Here is a 12,159-nt window from a genome sequence, read left to right on the forward strand (position 1 = left end):
AATTTTTTATTATTATTATTTTTTGGCCTTACACGGGCCTCTCACTGTTGCAGCCTCTCCCGCCGTGGAGCACAGGCTCCAGAAGCCCCAGACCCTTAATTTTTAATCTCATAGTCATTGACCAGCTGATTTTCTTTCTTAAATAATTGTACTGGGGGCTTCCCTGGTGGCACAGTGGTTAAGAATCCCCCTGCCGATGAAGGGGACATGGGTTTAAGCCCTGGTCCAGGAAGATCCCACATGCCGCGGAGCAACTAAGCCCGTGCGCCACAACTACTGAGCCCGCGAGCCACAACTACTGAGCCCACATGCCACAACTACTGAAGCCCGCATGCCTAGAGCCTGTGCTCCGCAACAAGAGAAGCCACCACAGTGAGAAGCCCGTGCACTGCAATGAAGAGTAGCCCCCGCTCTCAACAACTAGAGAAAGCCCGTGTGCAGCAGGGAAGACCCAGTGCAGCCAAAAATTAAATAAATGAATAAATAAATAAATTTATTTTTAAAAAGTATACTGATAGCCATTGTCAGCTGATTATCTTGCTTTTATTCTTGGAAAGATTAAGATCGTTCAGTCTAACAGTGCCTGAAAAATTGTCCTTTTTTTTTTTTTTTTTTTTTTGTGGTACACGGGCCTCTCACTGTTGTGGCCTCTCCCGTTGCAGAGCACAGGCTCCGGACGCGCAGGCTCAGCGGCCATGGCTCACGGGCCCAGCCGCTCCGCGGCATGTGGGATCCTCCCAGACCAGGGCACGAACCCGTGTCCCCTGCATCGGCAGGTGGACTCTCAACCACTGCGCCACCAGGGAAGCCCCTGAAAAATTGTCCTTTTAAAAAACAATCAGTATTTATTTCACTGTGCAGAACCTTTTGTCTCCAGATCAAATTCAGGATGGGTGAATGTGTGTGTAACTGGTTCTTATTGCAAATTATTTTTAAATACAATTTTTAAACTCTTCAGGGATAAAAAGAAATAACTTAAGTCTGAGGTGGTATTCCCAAATTAATTCATACATGTTATTTATTTATTTTTTTAAACATCTTTATTGGGGTATAATTGCTTTACAATGGTGTATTAGTTTCTGCTTTATAACAAAGTGAATCAGCTATACATATACATATGTTCCCATATGTCTTCCCTCTTGCGTCTCCCTCCCTCCCACTCTCCCCATCCCACCCCTCCAGGCTGTCCCAAAGCCCCGAGCTAATATCCCCATGCCTTGCGGCTGCTTCCCCCTAGCTATCTACCTTACTACGTTTGTTAGTGTGTGTATGTCCATGACTCTCTCTCGCCCTGTCAAAACTCACCCTTCCCCCTCCCCATATCCTCAAGTCCATTCTCCAGTAGGTCTGCGTCTTTATTCCTGTCTTACCCCTAGGTTCTTCATGACATTTTTTCCCCTTAAATTCCATATATATGTGTTAGCATACGGTATTTGTCTTTTTCTTTCTGACTTACTTCACTCTGTATGACAGACTCTAGGTCTATCCATCTCATTACAAATAACTCAATTTCATTTCTTTTTAAGGCTGAGTAATATTCCATTGTGTATATGTGCCACATCTTCTTTATCCATTCGTCCGATGATGGGCGCTTAGGTTCTTTCCATCTCCGGGCTATTGTAAATAGAGCTGCAATGAACATTTTGGTACATGACTCTTTTTGAATTTTGGTTTTCCCAGGGTATATGCCCAGTAGTGGGATTGCTGGGTCATATGGTAATTCTATTTGTAGTTTTTTAAGGAACCTCCATACTGTTCTCCATAGTGGCTGAACCAATTCACATTCCCACCAGCAGTGCAAGAGTGTCCCCTTTTCTCCACACCCTCTCCAGCATTTATTGTTTCTAGATTTTTTGATGATGGCCATTCTGACTGGTGTGAGATGATATCTCATTGTAGTTTTGATTTGCATTTCTCTAATGATTAATGATGTTGAGCATTCTTTCATGTGTTTGTTGGCATTCTGTATATCTTCTTTGGAGAAATGTCTGTTTAGGTCTTCTGCCCATTTTTGGATGGGGTTGTTTGTTTTTTTGTTATTGAGCTGCATGAGCTGCTTGTAAAATTTGGAGATTAATCCTTTGTCAGTTGCTTCATTTGCAAATGTTTTCTCCCATTCTGAGGGTTGTCTTTTGGTCTTGATTATGGTTTCCTTTGCTGTGCAAAAGCTTTGAAGTTTCATTAGGTCCCACTTGTTTATTTTTATTTCCATTACTCTAGGAGGTGGGTCAGAAAGGATCTTGCTGTGATTTATGTCATAGAGTGTTCTTCCTATGTTTTCCTCTAAGAGTTTGATAGTTTCTGGCCTTACACTTAGGTCTTTAATCCATTTTGAGCTTATTTTTGTGTATGGTGTTAGGGAGTGATCTAATCTCATACTTTTACCATACATGTTATTTTTGTATAAATAGGATTCAACCAAGTTTAATTTCTTCATTCTTAATGCGAGTTCTATTTGTGAAACTATAAGGTTATCGTGTCCACTGTGGCAACAACTAGTCACATGTGGCTATTGCAATGTAAATTTATGTTAATTAAAATTAAATTAAAATTTCAGTAGCTCAGTCACACTCGCCACATTTCACGTGCCCAATAGCCACATATGGCTAGTGATTATTATATTGGACAGCGTAGATATAGAACATTTCCATATCTCAGAAAATTCTATTGGACATCACCGCTTAAGGACTAGTAACTGGGAATGACTCTCCTGGGTACACTTTTTGACCAGCTAACATGAAACAGAAGCCAGAGGTTCCTTGCATGCGTTTTAGAAATATAGCACATGACCCATATGTCTAAACTTGGTAACTTCATGGATTATTTCACAAGTGAGAAGAGCTAATGTCCTTTGAGGCTTTGAAGAAATAATGTCCTGCTTTCAAATGTTGCTCTCAAGGATAGGCAGTTCCTAACACAAAGCAGTCTAAAACTTCATGTATAAGTCAATTTGGAATTCAAAAGACATTTGCCCATAGATAAATATTGTAAATCACATGACTGAATTTTAGTACTTTGAGATAAAAATTAATGGAAATAATAACCAGCAGAAAATCAACAGTAAAATTTTAGAGTTTCAGAGGGTGTTATAGATTGGAGGGAAGAGATATCACCACACCACCCCCCCATACACACACACAATAAGGTTAGATTAAGTTGCTGACTTAACTGAGAATACAAAATCTTATTGAAAATGAGGTGGCTTCCAGGGCAAGAGCAGATGTGGCATATCTAAGTGGAGCTTCCCTTGATCCCCAGAGTTCCTATTGGCACTGTCTGGATGAGGAAAGGTCTTCACATGTCCGTAAGCTCAAATCATGCTACACCGCTGACCTTTTATAGTCACGGCTTACATCACCAATCTGGAAGAACTCACACCAGCGATGCATGCATTTCTGTTTATGGGACTATTTATAAGCGTCAGACATTTGTGGACTCTGGTCACAGTCAGCATCACCATAACAGCAGCCTCATCCTGAAGGGAGCAGTGGAGTTAGGGCTGGGAGCCCATGGGTACTCTGCCCCAGAAGGTCTGTTTTCCCAATCCATCCCCTCACTCTGATTTTATGGCTTTTTATTTGAATGGTTCAAAGATTGAGTTTTGACTGAAAACCATGATCACTAATCCATCTCCCCAGAAAATCAAATTACGAAAAATTTAATTGATCTTGCTGGTTCTTGAGCAATAAGGTGTGATCAGTTAGAAGAGGTAGATGAAAGTTTGCGTAGTGATTCTGGAGGGATTTTGGATACTTTCAAGAGCTCTCATTATTGATGGTGATGATTATGCCATTCCTATTTTATTTTCAGACTCACAGCTTTGTTTCCCTTAGCAGTAGTAGATCATTACACTGCTCATATAAATAGAATCTATATTTTTCTCCAAAATTGGGGGGAGGGGGGGAGACAGGAGAGTGAAATATATTCCAGGGGACATTAAGCAGGAATCAGAAAAAGAAGCAAAGGAGACAGGACTAAGGAGAATGTTTGTGGATATTCTGGGGGTGGAGAAAGATTGCTCTGAGCTCTGGGGAGGATGTGATGGTCATGATACCGAGCACTGGATACATTTGCGGAGCACTTCATGTACGTTTTGAAATGCTTTACATGTATTAACCCATTTACTGAGTTAATTAATATTTTAGTTAACTAGCTAACTCATTTAACTTTTGTCTTAAATTTAAGACGGAAAAAAAAAAACTTAAGGGACATGAACTCCTTGAGAGAAAGACTGTAAGAAAGGTATTATTCTCCCACCTCAGATAGCAAAGTTTTCAGCAATAGTAGTTTCAGGGCTAAGCAACCAGCTCTTTGCCCTACCGTTCACTTATGATTCAAGATGTGGGAGGTAATCGAAAGTCCTGCTTTCCTGTTCCTTGACTTTAAAAGGAGGAGGGTGGATGAGATCAGTTATGGAGATCATCTCTGAGAATCTGAAAAAAGCTGTAGGATAATGTATATAACACCTTTCATTAGAGAGAAATATTAGATATCAGGTGTATCAGTCAGGTATGCTACAGTAACAAAAAAATCTTAGAAGATATGCCATCAAATATTCCTCCTGGCTCATGATAGATGTTCAACCTGGGTTAGCTTAGAGCTCTGCTCCAGGATTTCTCAGCCAGGGATCCAAGCTGAGGCATCCTGCACACCATCTGGAGGTACCACTGGCTGCTGGGCTATGGGAAGGCAATATGGCAGATACCATACTGGCTCCTAGGGCTTCCAGTTGGAAGTGACACACAATTTCCATTCACATTTCGTTGCCAAGCAAGACACCACGTGCCAAGAATAAAAGATTGAAATTTCAGTGAACAGACACAACTACCACACTAGGTCAAGAACCCTTGAACTAGGTGACCTCTAGGTTCCTTGGCAGTTCAAGGTTTCTGTGAGTCCAGGTTAACTTATATTATGCTTATTCAGAGTTTAGCCAGTAAGTCTACATGTCTAAATGCTAGACACCAATTCCTCTCCAATCAAGTGGTCATCCTTATAGTTAGGACAAAAGTGAGCCTTATCCTAATTGGGTATGAGCAGAAGTTTGTGGACTGTTGCTACAGCCTTGAGTAAAAATTGAGGAATTGAGTGGTTCTCTCCCTGGGGCCCCTAGGGACTTCCTCCAAGAGAGAAGATTGGGTTCCTCACTGGCAAAGTTATCTCAACAGTTTATATATAATGCGGTTGGACCAGACAGCTATTAATATCCCTTCCAACCCTGAAATTTTATGTTCTAGGCAGGTGCCTACTATTATTATTAAATGCTAGATGACCAGATTATAGAATGGTGAAGCAAAGTATATCTCAGGGAAAGGAAATCTAGAAAAGTAGCCATGAGAAAATCTAAGCAAGAGATCAGTAGCCTCAAAAGGCAAGTATAGATCTACAGCATCATCAAATGCTGACCATAGCACTGCAAGCCCAGTGACTTCAGCCCCTTCATAGTCTCCACCAGCTCTTTCTTCTTAACTATACACGTGTGACATTTTCTCAATGTTATGGAAAGTGCTGTTCAAAGGCAGTTGTAAGGTGAGTTGCCTCAGCAACTTCCTTCCAACTAGAGTGCCTCCCTTCATGCCTTTATAGAAAGTCAACTACCATTGTCCATCCTCATTTTATAGATGTATAAACTGAGGTGCCGAGAGGGACTGTATCTTGCTCAACAAAAAGGCCATTTGGAGGCAGAGTCAGCCACCCATTTCCTTGAGACCCAGGAATCAATGGCAAGACCTAAATCCCCTTTGTTTGGGACCTGGTATTGATCCAGAGATCTCCCAAGAAATAGTATTTCTGGATCATTTACCTTGAAATACTCAACTTCCTCTTTTATTTTTCTTCATTTGTGAATTTGGCCTCCATTATTGCAAGAAAAGGTTATGCTCACTCATAAGTCTCTGCCTACTTAAGGAGACTTATGGACTCATAACTTAATGCCACTCACCTTCTAAAGATGTCTTAGCTTGGCATACTCAGCCTGATGATGTATTGAAGGTATTTTGCTAATCATTGTCACCCTTTCTGCTTTTTCTGCCAGTTAAGATTATAATCATTCCTTATGGCAGACTTTTTAAAGAATAAGGACCTTCTGGATGGTGATCTCTTTGTTTCTCTTTACAGTTCCTTATCAGCAGAATCCTTACAATCCCCGGGGCAGCTCCAGTGTCATCCAGTGCTATCGATGTGGAGACACCTGCAAAGGGGAGGTGGTTCGCGTCCACAATAACCATTTCCACATCAGATGCTTCACCTGTCAAGGTAGGAGGCCCAATCTCCCAACACCCTTCTCAGATTCCGCGCCATGCTCTCACCCCAGGACATGCCATGGGGCAGGCAGAACAGACACAGGCAATTGAGATACCTGCAAAGGCCTAAAATGACCTTCCTTGAGCCAGTAGTGAGAATTCTCCCTTCAGCGGCATGGTGTGAAGAGGGAGGGTAGAGTGAGGGAAGCCATGGGATATGGGGGGGGGGGGGGAGAAAGGGAGCCTGGTGACCCCAGAGTGGAAGCACTGACCCAGAAGGAAAAAGGCAATCCTGCAAGCTTATCTTACACATCTGAGAAGACCACTGGCTTGTGCCTATAAATCAGTTTGAGAGCCAATGAAAGAGCAAGCTGTCACGGCTAAAATTTGGCGTGGCTCTGACGTGAGTGTGACAATCCTCAGAGGTTAGGTTTCACAAGGGAGAAGGTACGTCTTGACTTTGGTAAGGTTTGCAATTTGGGAGCAGATGGACGCTGCGTTACCTCTAATTGTGACAGCTTACCCATGGCTAATTTATAAAACCTTAGCTCAACCCAGCTAAGCATTCCCAAAGGAAGAAGGCTCACTAGCAGCAGGAGAAGAGGGACTCGGCTGAAGGAGCCCGGAGAGCCCTCTGGCCCAAACAGGACAACACTCCCTCCCCAGTGTCCCTGTCTAATGCCACAACAGCCTCCACTTCTTGAACTTTTCTTCCAGGCTTCCTGTTCCACAGAGAATCCATTCTGATGTTGGATTGCTCTGTGAGTTTAGAAAATGTTTGACCTCAAACCTTTAACTTCCACTTGGTTTTAGATTTGTCCTCATGGGGTTTGATGAGCTCTTTGTGGTTGCTTTTCCCGGTGGCTGCCCTTCACATACTTGTAGCCAGGCCTGCCCCACATACACAGTTATATTGCAGGTCCTTAAACTGGGCCTCATCTGAAATGATTCCAACTTGTATAATCATCCTGAAGTCTTCTTCCTTGATTCGTTCTGGTTTGTCACTATCATCCCTAAAGCCTACTGCCCAAAACAGACCATACTTCTCAAGGTCTGCCAAATACAGCAAGGACTACATTTCTTTAATGTGACTGATATTGAATGAACTTCCTGAGAAGCCACTTCACACCACTGATGTATATTGAATTTAAGGTCAACTGAAACCCCCAGATCTGTTCATTTTAGTATCTGCTACTGAACTTCAGCCTCATGTATCTGAGATTGACTTCCTCTGCCATCATTAAAGTTGCAAATTTCCTTCCCCAGGATCTAACTGGACTCTTCACTGAGCAAATAAATCTCATATTCATATTCCCTAATTTATTTATAGATGCTTATGTGGGGTATATTTTAATTGTGTGGCTTTTATTTCATTTTATTTTTTTAATTTTTATTTTATATTGGAGAATAGTTGATTTGCAATGTTGTGTTACAGCAAAGGTGGATAGCAAAGGGATTCAGTTCTACATATACATATATCTATTCTTTTTCAAATTCTTTTCCCATTTAGGTTATTACAGAATATATTTTTAATACATCTTTATTGGAGTATAATTGCTTCATAGTACTGTGTTAGTTTCTGTTGTACAACAAAGTGAATCAGCCATATGCATACATATATCTCCATATCCCCTCCCGCTCAAGCCTCCCTCCCACCCTCCCTCTCCCACCCCTCTAGGTCGTCACAAAGCACCGAGCTGATCTCCCTGTGCTATGCGGCTGCTCCCCACTAGCTATCTGTTTTACATTTGGTAGTGTATATATGTCGATGCCACTCTCTCACTTCGTCCCAGTTTACCCTTCCCCCTCCCTGTGTCCTCAAGTCCATTCCCTACATCTGTGTCTTTATTCCTGTCCTGCCCCTAGGTTCTTCAGAACCTTTTTTTTTTTTTTTTTTAGATTCCATATATATGTGTTACCATACAGTATTTGTTTTTCTCTTTCTGACTTACTTCACTATACATGACAGACCCTAGGTCCATCCACCTCACTACAAATAACTCAATTTTGTTTCTTTTTATGGCTGAATAATATTCTATTGTATATATGTGCCACATCTTCTTTATCCATTCATCTGTCGATGGACATTAAGGTTGCTTCCATATCTTGGCTATTGTAAATAGTGCTGCAATGAACACTGTGGTACATGTCTCTTTTTGAATTATGGTTTTCTTAGGGTGTATGCCCAATAGTGGGATTGCTGAGTCATGTGGTATTTCCATTTTTAGTTTTTTAAGGAACCTCCATACTGTTCTCCATAGTGGCTGTATAAATTTACATTCTCACCAACAGTGCAAGAGGGTTCCCTTTTCTCCACACCCTTTCCAGCATTTATTGTTTCTAGATTTTTTGATAATTCTGACTGGTGTCAGGTGATACCTCATTGTAGCTTTGATTTGCATTTCTCTAATAATTAGTGATGTTGAGCATCTTTTCATGTGCCTCTTGGCCATCTGTATGTCTTCTTTGGAGAAATGTCTATTTAGGTCTTCTGCTCATTTTTGGATTGCGTTGTTTGTTTTTTTGATATTGAGTTCCATGAGCTGTTTGTATATTTTGGAGATTAATCCTTTGTCAATTGTTTCATGTGCAAATATTTTCTCCCATTCTGAGGGTTGTCTTTTCATCTTGTTTATGGTTTCCTTTGCTGTGCAAAAGCTTTTAAGTTTAATTAGGTCCAATTTGTTTATTTTTGTTTTTTATTTTCATTATTCTAGGAGGTGGGTCAAAAAAGATCTTGCTGTGGCTTATGTCAAAGAATGTTTTTCTTATGTTTTCCTCTAGGAGTTTTATAGTATCCGGTCTTACATTTAGGTCTTTAATCCATTTGGAGTTTATTTTTGTTTATGGTGTTATATAGTGTTCTAATTTCATTCTTCTACGTGTAGCTGTCCAGTTTTCCCAGCACCACTTATTGAAGAGCCTGTCTTTTCTCTGTTGTATGTTCTTGCCTCCTTTTTTGTAAACTGGGTGACGGTATTGCGTGGGTTTATCTCTGGGCTTTCTATCCTGTTCCATTGATCTATATTTCTATTTTTGTGCCAGTACCGTACTGTCTTGATTACTATAGCTTTGTGGTATAGTTTGAAGTCGGGGAGCCTGATTCCTCCAGGTCTGTTTTTCTTTCTCAAGACTGCTTCAGCTATTCGGGGTCTTTTGTGTTTCCATACGAATTGTAACATTTCTTGTTCTAATTCTGTGAAGAATGCCATTGGTAGTTTGATAGGGACTGCACTGAATCTGTAGATTGCTTTGGGCAGTATAGTCATTTTTCACAGTGTTGATTCTTCCAATCCAAGAACATGGTATATTTCTGCATCTGTTTATGTCATCTTTGATTTCTTTTGTCAGTGTTTTATAGTTTTCTGAGTACAAATCTTTGGCCTCCTTAATTTATTTAGAAATAAATTCCTACTTATTTTATTCCTTTTGTTGCAATGGTAAGTGGGCTTGTTTCCTTAATTTCTCTCTCTGATTTATCGTTGTTAGTGTATAGGAATGCCAGAGATTTCTGTGCATTAATTTTGTGTCCTGCAACCTTACCAAGTTCACTGATTAGTTCTAGTTGTTTTCTGGTGGCATCTTTAGGATTTTCTATGTATAGTATCTGCAAACAGTGACAGTTTTACTTCTTCCTTTTGAATTTGTATTCCTTTTATTTCTTTTTCTTCTCTGATTGCTGTGGCTAGGGCTTCCAAAACTATGTTGAATAAGAGTGGTGAGAGTGGACATCCTTGCCTTGTTCCTGATCTTAGTGGAAATGCTTTCAGTTTTTCATCACTGAGTATGATGTTTGCTGTGGGTTTGTCATATATGGTCTTTATTATGTTGCAGTAGGTTCCCTCTATGCCCATTTTCTAGAGAGTTTCTATCATAAATGGGTGTTGAATTTTGTCAAAAGCTTTTTCTGCATATATTGAGATGATCATATGGGTTTTTTTTGTTGTTTTGTTTGTTTTTTTGTGGTACGCAGGCCTCTCACTGTTGTGGCCTCTCCCACTGCAGAGCACAGGCTTCGGACACGCAGGCTCAGCGGCCATGGCTCATGGGCCTAGCCGCTCCACGGCATGTGGGATCTTCCCGTACACAAACCCGTGTCCGCTGCATCGGCAGGCAGACTCTCTACCACTGCACCACCAGGGAAGCCTGATCATATGGTTTTTATTCCTTAATTTGTTAATATGCTGTATCATATGGATTGATTTGCATATGTTGACGAATCCTTGCATCCCTTGGATAAATCCCACTTGATCATAGTGTATGATCCTTTTAATATATTGTTGGATTCTGTTTGCTAGTATTTTTTGAGGATTTTTGCATTGATATTCATCAGTGATATTGGTCCATAACTTTCTTTTTTTGTGATATCTTTGTCTGGTTTTGGTATCAGGGTGACAGTGGCTTTGTAGAATGTATTTGGTAGTGTTTCTCCTTCTGCAGTTTTTTGGAAGAATTTGAGAAGAATTGTTGTCAGATCTTCCGTAAATGTTTGATAGAATTCGCCTGTGAAGCCATCTGGTCCTGGACTTCTGTTTGTTGGAAGATTTTTAATTACAGCTGCAATTTCATTAATTGGGATAGGGCTGTTTATATTTTCTAATTCTTCCAGGTTCAGTCTTGGAAAATTGTACCTTTCCAAGAATTTGTCCATTTCTTTGTGGTTGTTCATTTTATTGGCATATAGTTGTTTGTAGTCATCTCTTATAATCCTTTGTATTTCTGCAATGTCAGTTGTGCTTTCACCTTTTTCATTTCTAATTTTATTGGTTTGCATCCTCTCCCTTTTTTTCTTGATGAAGCTGGCTAACGGTTTATCAATTTTGTTTATCTTCTTAAAGAACCAGCTTTTAGCTTTACTGATCTTTGCTATTGTTTTCTTCATTTCTATTTCATTTCTGCTCTGATCTTTATGATTTCTTTCCTTCTACTGACTTTGGGTTTTCTTCGTTCTTCTTTCTCTAGTTGCTTTAGATGTAGGGTTAGATTGTTTATTTGAGATTTTCCTTGTTTCTTGAGGTGAGATTGAATTGCTACAAACTTCCCTCTTGGAACTACTTTTACTGCATCCCATAGGTTTTGGGTCATCATGTTTTTGTTGTCATTTGTTGCTAGGTATTTTTTGATTTCTTCTTTGATTTCTTCAGTGATCTCTTGGTTATTTAGTAGTGTTTAGCCACCATGTATTTGTGTTTTTTACAGTCTTTTTCCTGTAATTAATTTCCAGTATCTTAGCATTGTGGTCAGAAAAGATGCTTGATACAATTTCAATTTTCTTAAATTTTCCAAAGCTTGATTTGTAACCCAAGATGTCATCTATCCTGGAGAATGTTCTATGTGCACCTAGGAAGAAAGTGTATTCTGCCACTTTCAGGTGGAATGTTGTATAAATATCAATTAAATCTATCTGGTCTGTTGTGTCAATTAAAGCTTGTGTTTCCTTATTTATTTTCTGTTTGGATGATCTGTCCATTGGTGTAAGTGGGGTGTTAAATCCCCTACTATTATTGTGTTACTGTCCATTTCTCCTTTCATGGTTGTTAGCATTTGCCTTATGTATTGAGGTGCTCCTATTTTGGGTGCATAAACATTTATAGTTGTTACATTTTCTTCTTGGATTGATCCCTTTATCGTTATGTAGTGTCCATCCTTATCTCTTGTAACAGTCTTTATTTTAAAGTCTGTTTTATCTTATACGAGTATTGCTACTCCAGCTTTCTTTTGATTTCCATTTGCATGGAGTATCTTTTTCCATCCCTTCAGTTTCAGTCTGTAGGTGTCCCTAGGTCTGAAGTGGGTCTCTTGTAGACAGCATATATATATATATATGGGTCTTGTTTTTGTATCTCTTAGCTTTTGCTTGTCTGAAAAGCTTTTGATTTCTCCGTCAAATCTGAATGAGGTCCTTGCTGGGTAGAGT

At 40.0% G+C, this 12,159-nt stretch overlaps 1 protein-coding gene across 1 annotated transcript in view; it reads left to right on the forward strand.

The window, feature by feature from the left end:
* ABLIM3 (actin binding LIM protein family member 3) overlaps nt 1–12,159 on the forward strand; it is a 142,224-nt gene that overhangs the window by 37,038 nt on the left and 93,027 nt on the right. Inside the window, exon 3 of the mRNA XM_065874835.1 lies at nt 6,118–6,255. Within this exon, the coding sequence (XP_065730907.1) occupies nt 6,118–6,255 (138 nt within the window). The remainder of the gene's footprint in view (nt 1–6,117; nt 6,256–12,159) is intronic.

Source organism: Phocoena phocoena, chromosome 3 (assembly GCF_963924675.1).
Source record: "Phocoena phocoena chromosome 3, mPhoPho1.1, whole genome shotgun sequence".
Classification (NCBI taxonomy): Eukaryota; Metazoa; Chordata; class Mammalia; order Artiodactyla; family Phocoenidae; genus Phocoena; species Phocoena phocoena.